General features: G+C 45.5%; 1 protein-coding gene across 4 annotated transcripts in view; it reads right to left on the bottom strand.

The window, feature by feature from the left end:
• The window catches only part of MCC (MCC regulator of WNT signaling pathway), a 428,047-nt gene that overhangs the window by 149,383 nt on the left and 262,747 nt on the right, over window positions 1-15,917 (bottom strand). The window contains exon 1 of one of the 4 annotated variants that reach the window (XM_019450490.2): window positions 5,648-5,783. The exons of the other annotated variants lie outside the window; for them this stretch is intronic. Within the exon in view, the coding sequence (XP_019306035.1) occupies window positions 5,648-5,674 (27 nt within the window). The 5' untranslated portion in view covers window positions 5,675-5,783. Of the gene's footprint in view, window positions 1-5,647; window positions 5,784-15,917 lie in introns of those variants that run through there. 4 annotated transcript variants of the gene reach the window in all.

Below are 15,917 nucleotides of genomic sequence, written 5' to 3'. Positions count from 1 at the left end.
GTAACTTCTCACAAATGTGAGCCACACCAGGTTAGCCAGACCCCACATTATAAGCCAAGCTCCTCACAGTTCTATTACATACTCAGAACAAATTGAAGGACAAAGATGTAACGACAGGGGCATAAACAAGTCTAGTGCACGGGCCTGCTGGAGCATGATCCCATTACCATTCTAGAGATGGAGAAGTAGAATCAAGTAAACCACACCATCAAGAAGCCTCTCTCATTCCCAGGGGTTTGCAAAGGGGATGTAAAAGGGGTCATGCAAGATTTAGAATTAAGGAGGCGGAGATCTCAGATGGGAATTGAAATAACAGATATAGTTGATATCAGAGCCAGCTTGTCCATGTTACAGGCAAGCCTCTGGTTGTTTCTGGATGCCCCATTTTTCCATTATAAACTCATCACAGCCACGATGGGATATTGTTAAGCTTCACGAAAAAGACAAGAACCAGCTGACAAATGAAATTTCTTTTGATTACCAAAAGGAGGCAAAAAAAAAAAAAAAAAAAAAAAAGATTCAAATTATTCTAGCATCTTCATCAAACAGGTAACCAAGAAACACAAAATCATATGTTCTGCCATAGAATACCTTGTAGTCCAAATTTAGTTTCAAAAGGACAGCCACAGTGACTGCAGGCAGCAAAGTTTCTATTATTTAATAAATAAATTTGAACAAGAGGCTGAAGGCTTTATGTTTACATGATCATTAAGTATGGATGTATTACAAACAGCCCAATAGCACAGAGGTGAGGAGAGGGAAATCAAGATTGAGGGCACACACATGGTTAATCAGAGTAAGGTAGGAAGATGCTGTTCAACATTTAACCTGAATGTCATAATGTCATGTGCAAGGTATTACACACTCATCGGATCATTCAATCATCACAATGGCCCTTTGAAGAAGGTGCTACTGATATCCTCCTAAGTGTGAGTTAACAGAGGCTGAATAACGTGCCCAAGGTTGCAAAGCTGGGTCAGTGGCAGAGCCAGGAATCAAAATACCTGACTCCAAAGCCATACTTTTTACTTAGGTAAACTGAGTTCAATGAACTATTAAAACAAAAGAATATCAAAAGCCAGTATTAGATAGCATGGATGAGAAGTGGATACTAAATAAGTAAGTGTGAGGGGTGCCTGGGTGGCTCAGTCGGTTAAGCGTCTCACTTAGGCTCAGATCATGATCTCGTGGTTTGTGGGTTTGAGCCCTTTGTCAGACTCTGTGCTGACAGCTCAGAGCCTGGAGCCTGCTTCAGATTCTGTGTCTCCCTCTCTCTCTGCCCCTCCCCACCTCGTGCTTTGTCTCTCAAAAATAAACAAACATTTATAAAATTTTAAATAAGTAAGTGTGAGAAGAGAAATGCTTGTTACCCCACAGGACAAAGTAGAACTTTGTACAACAGATTTTCTGACTTGCAAAGCCTAGAGACAGTTTCACCTTCAAGAGTCAGGATGTCTGTCTACCCAGCCCTGTGAAAGCAATCACTGGAACGCATCCAGAAGATGTGCCTGGACAGAATCCCTAACACCTCAGACTTGACTTGCCCACTGCTTGCTTCCAAAGGCTTCTAACCAGAGTTCAAGAACAATCCAGTGTGTCCACCCTGAGCCCACTGCCAGCCACAGCCCTTAACTTGCTCTCATGTCCTGTCTGGAAGAGGCTGACCTCCTATATGGTGACCAACAGTCTACTGGGCCCTGGAGTGTGGCTCTGGTGGAGGGACTCACTATAGGACATCCCCTGATTTCACAGGACAGGAGACAGAACCTTTGAAGTTCTAGCTTAATTTTACACTTAGAAAAGAATGGCCTGAAGGACCCGGTGACAGGAGCAGAGACAAACTACGAGGGTCCATTGGAAAGCATATCAGACTGGCTGTGAGGCAGGTCAGTAACAAGGATGACCTATTAACAAGTAGGCCTAACTTACACATTGATGTGGTTGCATTCTGTCCTGAGAAGTCTGCTCCGGAGGACAGGCACTTGCTTTCTCAATGCTGCTGCCACACAGACACTTACTCTCTCCCTGACTGCCACACCAAATTCTTAATTAAAAAACAGCATTCTCCTGATTTATTATCTACCTCACTCACATTCAATGCCAATTGCCCTTTACTTTTAAAATAATCCAAAGGATGAAGATGTGTAGCTATGAAGAAAAGGTCACAGCAAGAACGCGTGACAATCTTTGTGAGGAATTCCAAAGGAAAAGTCCCCTGAGTGTCGTCTCACTGTATTTTATCAGAAAATATTTAGAACATACACAAAAGTAGAGAGTTGTACTATGTATTGACTACCTCAGTTTAATAAACGTCAATCTTTGGTCATATTTGCTTCCAGAGTTTTTGAAAGGAAGTGTGTTACAGCTACACATTGAAGCCCTCTTTTGTGCCCGTCCTCGATCCCATTCTCTACCTCAAAGACAGCTACCCCACCGAAGCTGGAGCCAACCTGCCCTCCCAGGTTTTCATATAACACATCTTTCCATAAATTTCTAAAATTGTTTATCTTGCTCTAAATATTATACATGGCGTTCTCTTATACAGTCTTCAACATGACACCGCTCCCTCATCACCAGTATTCATTTTAACTGCTTCCTTTTCCCTAGCTACAATCTTCAGAAAGTGCTCATTTCAAGTGCCATATGGTATTTCATCATATGGTGATTCCATGATTTGTCAAGCTGGAAGTTTCAGTGCCCTTCATTTGTTTACTGATATGAACAGCATGGTGATGTAGTGTTCTCTACTTGTCTCCTTGTGCTCATGAAGGAGCATCTCCCAGATACACCCAGAAGCAGATCTGTTAGACTACCTTCAGTTTTCTGGAAAGCTGCACAAATGTTTTTCATTTTTTTTAACTTTATTATTTATTTTGAGAGAGAGCACACACGTGTGTGTGCACGGGAGTGCAGGGGAGGGGGAGAGAGGGGAGAGAGGGGAGAGAGGGGAGAGAGGGGAGAGAGGGGAGAGAGGGGAGAGAGGGGAGAGAGGGGAGAGAGGGGAGAGAGGGGAGAGAGGGGAGAGAGGGGAGAGAGGGGAGAGAGGGGAGAGAGGGGAGAGAGGGGAGAGAGGGGAGAGAGGGGAGAGAGGGGAGAGAGGGGAGAGAGGGGAGAGAGGGGAGAGAGGGGAGAGAGGGGAGAGAGGGGAGAGAGGGGAGAGAGGGGGAGAGAGGGGAGAGAGGGGAGAGAGGGGAGAGAAGAGAGAGAATCTCAAGTAGGCTCCTCGCTATCAGCCTAGAGCCTTATGTGGGGGGTTGGTCCCGTGAGATCACGACCTGAGCCAAAATCAAAAGTTGGACACTTAACCGACTGAGCCACCCAGGCTCCCCCCCAAATGCTTTTCTAAATGGTGGTAACAATTTACACTCCCATAAGCACTGCATGAGAGTGGCTACTGCTTCTCAGCCTAATACAAATCATATAATTGGAGTTTAATTTTTGATAAGTGGGTGTTGAAACCCTCCTTTAATATTTACACCGTTCACATCTCAATGTGATGAGGAATCTGAGCTTTTGAATCAGAATCATGGCTTTGAATTCTGGCTCTACCATTTGTTGCTCATGCGACGTCAGTAAAGTTCCTTGGACTCACTAAACTTTGGTTTTCTGGCATGTAGCATAAATGGTGGGTATAAAAATAGCATCTTCCTCAGAGGCATTATTATGGTTATATAATGTACTTAAAGCAACTAATACAATATCCCTGGCACAAAGCAAGTTCTCAATTAATGTCAGTTGCTATCATGATCATCAAAAAAGTCTCTAAAAGCCTGTCCTTCAGGTATAAGCCCATTTTACAGGTGGTAAAACAGAGTCTGAAAACTTAACTGGACTGACCCTCTATAATCAGTGATTTGCTAAAGCACAGCCAGGAATCAGGTGACTCCAAGCTCCCCCATCTACCACTAGACCACACTGCCTCACATATCCCTCTGTAATCATGCCGCACAACAGAGAATAAATCAAGAGTACAAACCCACTGAGCAAACAAGAGCCTCCAAGTGCTGAGGCAGTGATCAGAGTTTGGTAGAATCACAGTTTCAGCTTTGAAAAGACAAGTACTTTGTGTTCAAGGACATGGATGGGACTACCACATTAAGTTTTACAAGGCTAGCTGCTTACTATTCATCAGCCACGATCTTAATTAGACAGTCACACAGAAAGAGGAAGACCTATAACCGCCACAGCTGTAGAATGTTTCCTGCAGGAGGGACCCCAGGGTTCCTTCTTTGCTTGGGTTACCAATATGGCAGCACTAGCCTCTGGAGACCCTGGCCTGAACAGTCAGCTGTACCCAGTCTAGCCACCTTGCAGCAGCACCCCACCACTCCTCCGCCCAGGGTCTTCCATTAGCATCCAATCAGGTGTCCAAGTGCCTATGGCATCCCCTATTTCCTGCCCTGAGAGCTGTTCTAACAATTTGGCCAAACTGTTGTTGTAAAGTGGTCTAGCTCCACAGCTTACAGGTCAGGTGACAAGAGGTGAGGGGGCTAGCAGTCTTCCGCTTGCATTTGCAAGGCTGCTCCAAGTCCCAAAGGCTTTGACTAGCTGCTTGGTCTCCATTTCCATGAGAACCAACAGGTGACCACTAATTGTGCCTTCCCAGATCCAGGCTGCTTGGCCTACCTGGCAAGGGCAAAATCTGGCGGAAAAGGAAGGCTATCAGAATTCTCCAAGGTGGGAGAACTTCAAGTGATGCACCCCACAAGAAAAAGACACCCTTGGAACACAGAGGAGAAATGTTCTGGATCAGGTGCCCTGGTGGCTCGGCTGGTTAAGCATCAACCCTTGATTTCGGCTCAGGTTATGATCTCACGGTTTGAGTCCGAGCCCCACATTGGGATCCCTGCTGATGGTGCAGAGCCTCCTTGGGGTTCTCTCCCTCCCTCCCTCTCTCCCTCTTTCTCTCTCTCAGAATAAATAAATAAACTTAAAAAAAGAAAGGGTTCTGAATCAAAACACAGAAGATCCCCACTGCAGGGAGGGATCTTACCCCAGAATCACAGCTGAAGAATGCAGAGCTGGTCAGTATGAGCTCTCCCTTCTGATAAAACTCAACAAACAGACAAAACCACCACAAAACTTAGGGTGTAGTGGGGTGAAAGCAGGAGCTGGTACAATACAGAAATAGGTTACTGGTTGAGAACTACAGCATCTAGAGATGCAAAGAGGCTGTGTGCCAAGGGACCCCATGGCAGAGTCAAAGGCAGTGTGAGAAAACACCCTCAGAGCTGACTGCTTGTTCCAAGCATCTGCCTCATTCTGAGAGACAATGAAAAAAAAACATCTTCAAGTTTCAGAACAGAAACGGAAATGCCCCTTGAAAACAAGAAACAAGCCCCCTCACCACATCCACAACTGTGCTTAGGGCCAAACAGAAGTACCCTGAAGTAGGTGGGAGAGGGAGATGAAGGGAAGGTCAGAGCTGGGGGTGGGGGCGGGGAGGCCCGCACACAGCAGGCAGGATCAGAACACCAGGACCTGAGAGGCCAGCCTGCAGGACCAGGGCCTCCAGATCATATGAACAGAGTTTTACAACAACAGAAATCATCAAATACAAAAACTACGGTCACCCCCGTTTGGAATTATCTGCCACACTGCATATAGGTTCCCAAAGGTCTCTGAGCAGAAGCTAGAGGCTGTTTACCTGTACATGCTCCTGATTTCTTGCCATCCAGACGTGACACGAGTCAGAGGTGGGAGAGTTAAGAAGGGTGGTGTGCCCCTATCAGCCTCCACAGCAGACTGGCCACACATTTTTCTGACCCTAGCTCTCCTGGCCTCTTGGGTTTTGAGAACTCCTTGAGGTGTCCATCCCATCCTCCATCCGCTCAGCCTTGCAGTCTCCACATTCCAGACCCACTGGGCTTTGTTTCTGCCACTCTCCTCCCCTTCTACCCCTTCAGAGGAGCAGGGTGTCCCTGCTCTTTTTTAACCTCTTCTTCTGGCCCTGGCCTGTGCAGAAGCATTGTGGTCCTGGGGCGACCATGTTCCAGACCGCACTGTGGGGAAATGGGGGCGTTCTCGAGCATGACGTCATGGCACCCAGGCAGCACCCAGACAGTCTTCCTGCTGGGCCTGTGTCCCCACAGCCAGCCTGTCGCCCTCAGCTGAACAAAGGAAGGCCAGCAGACAGGGGAGAGTGGGGCCCACGGAGAGGGAAGAGGACAACCACGGGGGCTCCCTGGTCTCATGGTGATGCCGGTAGAGAGTTCCTCCCTATCTTCAGCAGCACTTTTCCTTGAACTACACCTCTGTGTGCATGAGGGAGAAGAGAAAGGAAGCAAGGTCATGGAGCTGAGGATGGGGTAACTTTTTTTTGAGATTTTGTTTTATGTGACAGTTAAAGTGACACAACTAAAGTGCCCAGTGGCACACATCCCATGTTGCCTGTGCCTGGAGCCATGTGTCCCACCATCTGTGCTCCTCACCTGGCCCCGGACATGACCCCACACCTGAGAGTCATCAAAGACAAAACCTGGAGATGTTTTGATAAGGCCACACTCTTAGATCAGAGCGCCCTTTGAGACCCACCTTGGAGAGGGCTTCTGATCCAGAAGAGAAACATTCTCTGGGAGACTTTATTGTCAGGGACGATAAACCCTAAGAGGCAAGGTACCAGTATTCTACTAACAGTGTTTTCCCCTCCTCTTGAACATAAGATTATATATTCTCTGTAACGAATGTGTAAATTAAAAAAGCAAAAAACACCATAAGCAGAAAATATCACTTGTAACCCCAACTACTGCTTACAATTTAACATGTGTCCTTTGCATGTACTTCTAAGAAGTAAGGGTTAAAGACACATACATATGCATGGGCTTTGGGGTCATGCGGGCCAGAGAGAATCCTAGCTCTGGCACTAACAATTGTGACATAAGACTTTTTTTTTTTTTATTAAAAAAAAATTTTTTTTAATCTTTATTTATTTTTGACAGAGAGACAGAGCATGAGCTGGGGAGGGGCAGATAGAGAGGGAGACACAGAATCCAAAGCAGGCTCCAGGATCTGAGCTGTCAGCACAGAGCCCAACGCGGGGCTCGAACTCACAGACTGCGAGATCATGACCTGAGCCGAAGTCGGACACTCAACCGACGGAGCCACCCAGGCGTCCCAGTGTGACATACAATTTAAGCCTTATACGGAACTTATTTGCAAAAAGGAGAGTTACACCACCTTCCCCATAGGTTTGTGAGGACTCAGAGATGACACACGACATAGCCTGGACACAGAAGCACTTGCTGAGTGACAGCAGACATCATTAGGGAAGTTTCTCATCCATTCAGATTCTTAGTTTCCTGTTGCTGCTGTAACCAATTACTACGAAATTAGTGGCTTTAAACAACACACATTTACTACCTTACAGTTCTAGTGGTCATGAGTCTGAAATGGTTTCACTAGGCCAAAATCCAGGTGTCAGTAGGTCTGGGCTCCTTCCAGAACCTCTAAAGGAGAGTCCCCTCCTCTCCTCTCCTCTCCTCTCCTCTCCCAGCTTCTACTGGCTGCTGGCATTCCTTGGCCTGAGGTCCCTTCTTCCATCTTCAAAGCCAGCAGCCTCGCTCTTCAAATTGCTCTCTGACCCTCTGCTTTCCTCATCACATCTCTCTCTTCCCACTTCCCATCTTCCTGCGTCCTGTTATAAAAGCTCCTTTTGATTATATTAGGGCCACTTGGTGATCCAGGATGACACTTCTATCTCAAGATTCTTAATCACATATACCAAGTCACTTTTATCCTGTAAGGTAACCTATTCGCAAATTCTGGGGATTAAGATGCGGACATGGTTAGTGGGGTGCACGTTGTATTCAGCCTACCAGATGTTTTTACTGTATTAAGCTCTTTGAGGATGGTAAAGTAGATTTGTTGGAAATATTTTCTCTAGTTTATCTAAATTCTTTCCACAAAAGTAACACGTTTGTTGTCAAATCCTATCGATCTAGTCTTTTGTTATTTCTCCCACTAATTTTAAGCCTAGAAATTCCTTCCATATCCAGCCAGTTTAGTACTCGTGTATGTGTGCATGCATCTGCACGTATTTTATGCATTGTTACAAATACAAACACCACAGAGATGGGGAAAGTAAGAGTAAATTCTGCTTCTTATAGGAAACCACTTAATAGCTTAGGATCCACTGTCCAGGAGCCTATGCTCTTCAATCACACACACATGTGCATCTCCATCTGTTTGTGGGGCCAATTTGTACACCTCTGTCTACAGACCACCTGGGATTTTCCTCGATGAATGCTGTACACCTAAGGATTCCTCCTCTCATTTGTTTGTTTCCTAAGAATGATTAACCAAAGCATCACTTAGGTAATATGTGCTATTTTTCTATGAAAGCACGTTCGGCGGGCTATTCCTGTTTTTCCCCCTGGTTACTCACACCTGGTGATCATCCACTTGTCGCTTCTACCCCATGTCTGCAGGTACCACTGGGCACCTGGTGGCAGTTGCACAAACTACAGAAATAGCACTTTGGTAAAATTAACCAGCGTCCAGAGAACTCACTTTGTCACCCAAGCACATGAAGTGACAACCATCACATTTCTAGTTTTATGGCTAAGGGAAAAAGAAATGGTTGCACCTGACAAGTCAATGATTCTGCCTATCATCTGTCACAGCAATCAGGGCACCCAGCAGGCATGCATGGTGTTAACTTGTCTGTTACTCACTCTGACACCTCCACAGCTTTGCCTGATGCTTAGTGCACACAAAACACACTCAAGACACTTACGTTGAATAAATGGGTTAAACAAGTCCAGCAGAGCCCCATAGAAGAGAAAATAACTGGACACGATTTGAAAGGCCTCCTGATGCCACATGGTTGCTATGTGATCACCACTCCGCTCACAAGGAAGAGCTCTGCAATCTCGAACTCCTTTATCAACAATCATTTCTCAAGGACCCGTTGTGAAACGAGTTTAGATGCAGCGCAAAAAGCCAACAAAATAAACCAAACCTCAAATTGTCACCAAGTCAACAAAGGAGAGTGCACCCCTGCAGCTCCAAGGGCAGGCCTCACTTCTGTGCTTTCTGTGGGGACACTCCAGCCAGGCTGGCAGTGTCATCTCTGGAAGCAGTGACGTTAACTCCGAGTGAAACCAGATCATCCCAGCTAAGAAGCATCTGTATGCGTTTCTAATGGCGACTGCACCATAGGCTTTCTGAGGGCACAGAATGGACTAGACACAGCCAAGCATTCATCAACGGGAGCAGAATAAGCCAGCTCCAACATGGCAGGTGGGTCTCATTTGGCGTGAGGACAGCGGCAGACTTGTGCGGATGTCAATCAGTAATTACTCAGCTGCGGCACTTCTCACCATCACTGGAGAAGACAGAGCATCTCAGCCAGCACTTGCCGTCAGGCAGCGGATTATAACCATCAGATCCCAGCTAGTCCCACTTAGAGAACGGAACCCACAGTCTGGTTGGAGCCAGACACAGACGACTGTCCGAATAGGCGTGACATCACCTAGAGCAGCCCCAAACATGTTTCCAATCTCTTTATTAGAGACAGGTAAACTCCTTTCCAATTATCACCACCCCCCTTTGATGTACTTAAAACTGCATGTGAAATTTATCACTTGTTTCTGGGCCTGGGGTCACTGGGGCTCTGCCAACCTGAAAGAAGCCACAGGCCGGAAGGAAACGGGACCCTTCCCACATCATTGGAGCACCGCGTGAAGACATGGTTTTCAAGAAAAAGCAGGAATAGAGGGTACAAGGGCCAGTCAGGCAAACATGTTAACAGCCATTTCTGACCCTGCGATGTTTGCTGGCAGTTGAAAAGAATCAATGTTCATTTCTCAAGCTCCTTTGATCACAATACTCTCAAAAATCTCTGGCAGCTTCCTAGTGCCTATTTCCAAATGCCACTGTCTGGCCTTCAAGGTCCCTTGTCTGACCCCTCCTCCCTTTCCAGCTCCCTCTGCTCCTCCATGTGTGGGTCAAACTGGTCATGTCACAGCTGTTTTTTCCTGCATACGTCACTCCCTCCAGGGAGAAGGCCATTTTCCCCTCTAGATGTTGAAATATTATCCCTCAAGAGCAAAGTCTCATTCCTGAGACCCCCGCCCCAAGCAGCTCACGCAAAATTACACACCACTCCGTTCAATTCTGTTTCCACCACTCACCTGGCGCCTGTCACCTTCTACAGTGGTCGCACCCAAACGTGGACCACTGTCCTACTATGGGTATACCTATCGGTGATATACATGAACTAATCCTGTTCTTCATTCCCATCTCCTTCGCCCTCCCCCAGGACCCAGTGCCAGGTCTTAGAAGCAGCACTGAATGGACAACTCACCCTCCTTCCTGGTATCAGGCTCTCATAACACGCTGCGGACAGGCAACAAACTCCATTCCCAGGAGGAGAGACAGATGAGACACGAGGGAAGCAGGCTGGGTGAACGTGATAGAGCAGGGGCGTCCGTGACAAACTGGACAGGCATGCCCTGCTTACTACTGGGCATGTGCTTCTCAACACCAGCATTCATTGCCAGATGGGAATGTGGACCCCATGTTGCTAGACAATTTTTTAAGAAAATCCAAAAATCTGGATTTTTAAATGAAATATTTTGATGTGAAAGGGCTATTTCCCAATGCTAGTAAAAAAAAAATCTCTGGGGGAGCCTGGGTGGCCCAGTCGGTTGGGCATCCGACTTCGGCTCAGGCCATGATCTCGCGGTCTGTGAGTTTGAGCCCCACGTAGGGCTCTGTGCTGACAGCTCAGGGCCTGGAGCCTGCTTAGGATTCTGTGTCTCCCTCTCTCTCTCTGCCCCTACCCTACTCATGTTCTGTCTCTGTCTCTCTCAAAAATAAATAAACATTAAAAAAAAATTTTTTTTTAAATCTGTGGGTAAATAGAAGCATGTCTAGGGCTCCAGGTTTCAACGGGTCCAGTGATCTAGAACCTCTACTGATTTTCTTTCCAACTACTTATTAAGGGTGTCATCTTGCATGTAACATGGACAATAAAAGACACAGTCTTTGCCCTCAGAAAGCTTGGACCTTAGTTCTGAACACATAACATGTCTGTGTAGTAACAGGAACAGGAAATGGCAGCCTGTGTTAATAGCATGGAAACAGGACTTTAGACTTTTTGAAGTGAGAAACGTTGTCCTGGGCCAGAGGTCACCCTGACAGGCTCCTTTCTTACTAAAAGAAGCTCTTATTAGACCCCTTCTAGCACCCAGGAAGTCTGATATCTCAGACTACAGGTGACAGAACCCATCTCTTTCATTTTCACTTCCTATTTCTTGGGCCATGGCAGCCCAAACCAATTAGAAGTGGCATCAAATATTGAGAACTTACTGAATACTATGTACTAAAGCACTTTATTTCATGGACTAATGAAATATGGGCATTTGGGTCATTCAATCCTCATAGCACCTTATGAGGGAGTTATCACCATCGTCGCTTTGCCCTCAAGGGAAGACAGGAGAGGGCACTAAGTAATCTGCTCAACACAGACCACCTGGGAAGTCAGGACCTGAACCCAAGGCCACAGATACTGAGTCCTGTGGTCTTCATACCACACTATGCTGCCTTCTGTAAACCAAGGTGGGAAGGAGAGTCATGTGAGAAGAGGAAGGTGCATCACCAAATGCCGTGTGAGTTGGCGGCACAGCACAGGTCTAAGGAGGAAAGTGGGGGCTGCTGGCTGCACCGTGAGCCGATACAGGTTCAGACCCAGGGGAAGTAGGGGCACTGTGGGTTTCCTTGTTCATAATATGTGTACATCTGACTTAAAACGGGTCTCTTACCATACAGAAATGGTATCACCCAGAGAAGGTGATTCAATTTGTTTGTGTCTCTGCTGGTGTAATTATTTGAGCGTAAAGGGTTTTGGCATCTTCTTCCACCTTCCCCTGCCGTTCAGTATCTAACACCTAGTAGGTGCTCGGGTATTTTAAAATAAATATTAAAGTATATAATACTTAAATTCTTTTAAAAATTAAAATATATTCAAAATATTATAATAAAAAACCTCAGAGAACTCCTAGGTTTCTTGAGAGGAATTAGGAACTAAAACTGTATCCCTGCTGACCCTTTAGAAACGTACATACATGACAAAATTATTTCTGAAGAAAGCAAGTCAACAATTGGTGTAAGATTCAGGAGAGAGGTGACACTGGCTTGGGTTGGTAGGACGACACAGGTGGAGGTAAATACGGTCAGGTTTTAGTTTCTGAGCTGGGGGTGGGCTCACAAGTGTTAGTTGTTACACAGAAATAAAAGTGATGCAAGAGGGCCCTGTGTGGACCAGTAAAAAGGACGACATGAACTATGATTAGCCCTATTCTGTGTACCCGGGGCTGAAAGTAAATAATAAACGAAACCACACAACATGCAGATCAGACGATCTGTAACACAGACTGTAGTAAAAATAAATTGCCAAGTTTCAAAGCCACCATGTGTATGGCTTATGCAAAGGATCCTTCACCTGGAGTTCACACACCTTGGTCAGGATCTGCCAAATCCCCTGAAACTGGACACAAATTGAACATGTGTGTATTTCCTCTGGGAGGAAGGTTTGCAGCTTTCAGGTTTCCTGAAAGGATTCATTATCTAACACAAGTCACAAACAGGCTACGGGTTAAGCAGGGAAGCCCCAGCCTGGCAGCAGGGACTGCATCCATGGAGCACAAAGGAGTCTCAGGGCCACTGCAGGGGAAGAGGGGGAAGCTGCTGGAGACCCTCATGGATGAGATCATTACTCCCCAAAGGTGCAGACTTCCTGAAGAAAATGATAAATGGTACAGAGAAGGATGCGACATCTTGCCAATGCTGATCCCACCCTCTCTTCTCCTCATCTGCTTTTTTATTCAGGAACAACCATTAAAACTTCCTGAACTTTCTGAGGACAGTCCTGAAACCGAAGGGAGGTAGTTTCCTGGCTTCTTTCAGGTGAAGGTCATTGATTTTCAAGATAAAGTGGACATGGATTGTAACAACATTTGTGATGATGCCCAACAGGATTTTTATATTTTAGGCAATGTATAAGGCACTAGAATAAAGACCCCTAACGGGGGAAAAGGGTACCTCCCAAGCTCGAGTGAAAAGAAATTTGCAATGACAAATTGACCCAGTGAACAAATTTTAATGTGAAATATGGGAAGTGGAGAAAGACGCTTAGGTGAAACTTAAAACCTAGCTACAGAGGAAGGAAGGAAGGAAGATAGAATAACAGGGGATTCAAACCCAATAGGAAAGAATAAAAGGGAGCTGGAATGCCATCATAAATGCATGGACTATGGGTAATAAACACCATGAACCTGAATATATGAAGGAAAGGTGATCTCATACGAATATAGCCTTGGTGGAAGCAACAGAATAGGAAGGGGCATCTTGTTCAAAGAAAGCCATCCAGAAGCGCATAGGAAAGCAGCCGTGTGTCAAGATGACAACTTCACAGTGGAACCACTTGTTCTAAGAATACATCACTGCCTACATGTCCACAGATCCACTCCCCACTAGAACACTGTACAAAGGAGGGGCTAATAGGGTTCCTTCCAACACTAACACTTACTGGTTCAACTTAGAGAAATGTTCTACCATCTTCAACTTCCCAGCCCACTTAAGTTTAGACGTTGGGTCTATAAAGCAGACTGAGCTGACACAGAAAGCCCCTTACTTATTTCAAATATACAGCAATTTTAGATAAAACTTAAGAAAAAAAAAATCTATCCAACCTCATCAGCAAGAGGGTCAATTCCCAGAAACAAAGCAGAATTTCAAAGACTGAGCAATGAAGGGGTGTGAAGCTAGACAGCACCCCCAGAGCTATCTGGATGTGTCAGATGTGTCCAGGGGTGAGGTATGAAGACCTCTTAGCTGGCGGGGAACTAGCGCTGTCCTCCATAAACCCAGGAGAGGGAGATGACTTTTATCAGGTTCAATCTTTAAATATATTTGCATTTCTTCAACACAAACCAACTTGACCATGCAGTTGATGGGAGGCTAATTTTCTGCACTGGGTCATTGACAGGTCACCTGGAGTATGGCAGGTTGAGATCAAACATTTCAATTCTCATTTTAACCACTACACGTGGGAAAAAGCTTCTGATCTATCCCTCCAAAATTCATCTTCCGTTACATATGCTCAGATCTAGAGTTAGAAATGACTGGCCCGTTGCAATCTAGCGTCCCACGCCCCTCCATAAATCAAGAGCTCCAAGTTAAATGAAACTGCATCTGTGGCTCCTTGCTGGTGACTTACAAAATCCAAGAACCGATTAGCTTTTGTTTTTCTCCCCAGTTATGAGTGTTGTTAAACAAACGTCTTCTATTTGAGTTGATGCTTTTGACATTCTCCTTTTTTTGAACTTTTATTAAAATTTGAAAAAAAAATATTTCAACTCTATTCTGGATCATACTTCAACATTTTTAGGTGCTCCTTCACTTCAAAGTGAGTAATTTAATTACGCAGGAAGGTTAGTTTAATAGAGGTTCATTAATGCCCAAGACACACATTCCTTTCTCTTTAAAAAGGGAAAGTCTTATTCTGCTAGAGGGACAGATTAAACCAACCCAGTTTTTACACTCAAGCTAATTGAGACCAGGGGAGCCAGGAATGAAGTGGTTTCCTGACGGGCCATCCAAGCAACATGCCATCAGACAGGCTACACTCACGCCAGCCAGGAAAGAGGTGACAGGGGCAAGGAATGGACTCCCCACCCCCCAACACACATACACCCTGTTCTCTTCATCTTTGCACTCTTTCCTGCCCAATCCTTACTGGCTGCCAACACAACCAATTAAACAGCAAACTTTTCTTGCACCAAAACAAGCTTTCCTTCTTCCCTGACCCTGTACAACCTCTATCCTCCATTACTAATATCCCCCATTTACTGAAGCCACCAAACATCTGCTGTCTGCCTTCCTTGCCTTGGACACCTCTGAACAAATTGAGATGAATAGAACTCAATGTTCAGCTCTGCAAGAGGGGGGAAAAAGGGGAGAGCTGGAGAAGAAATTTAAAAAATAAAGCAACCTCTATCTTCCACCTGAAAGCACAGGGAGCTTCAGGAAGAAATGACTTCTTACTTTAAAAAAAAAAAAAAAAAAAAAAAAAAAAAAAAAAAAAAGGATTCGTCTAGTCCAAGCAGCCATTTTTTCAATCAAGATTTGCCCAAATGAATTCCCCAGGACTCATAACCTACAGTGGAGAGTTCTGTCATTCAGAGGTTACCTTGTAAGGTGTTCTGCAGCCACCATCAATTTTCAATTTTTATTGACAATGTACACACAGAACTGGTCCACAGATTCATCTCTATAGTTCCTTTTTTTGGTCATGTTCACTTATTAATAGTCATTCAGATGTATCTACAGTGTCTGTGGTGGAGACACACAAACACACATGCCTTGTCCACCTAGCCCGCAGCACGCCCTCATATACACCGAGTGCTGCCGTCTAAGGCTGGGGACAAAACTTAAGGCAAAGACCAGAAAACTACCCTCCTTTCCTAGAGAGATGAGACTTCAGGACTTCTGTCCCCATTGCCCCCCACCCCAAATACTCTCCATTTCCCATAACCCCAGTCCCAATACAGACAAAAATTGGCCATTTTTGCACTTTTTGTAGTAGCATAGAAGCTCCAGACTAACTATATGGAGCCCATGAAAGAACAGTGACTTAACATCCTTAACCCTGTTTTTCTCACCCACACCAACAACGCCTGCTCACTGCCAACTTTAAACGGGACCTTAAATGATGCCCAATCTGGAGAAATAGTATTTGTGACTGCTGGCTACTCGTAACATATATACAATTTCCTCTCTTCCCTTTCAGAATTTCTGAGCCACCAAGACAGGCGATCTTCTGGTGGCCAACCCCCTTTGCATCTGCACAGAGAAGCCCGCACTCAGGACCAGAGGCTGAGGTCCTATGTTCCAGCTGGGGCCTCACTCTTCCA

This window comes from Panthera pardus, unplaced genomic scaffold, assembly GCF_024362965.1.
Source record: "Panthera pardus isolate Hobbes unplaced genomic scaffold, ASM2436296v1 HiC_scaffold_2, whole genome shotgun sequence".
In the NCBI taxonomy this organism is placed as follows: domain Eukaryota; kingdom Metazoa; phylum Chordata; class Mammalia; order Carnivora; family Felidae; genus Panthera; species Panthera pardus.
The sequence above is the reverse complement of the archived record's forward strand: the minus strand, read 5'-3'. Positions and strand labels throughout refer to the sequence as shown.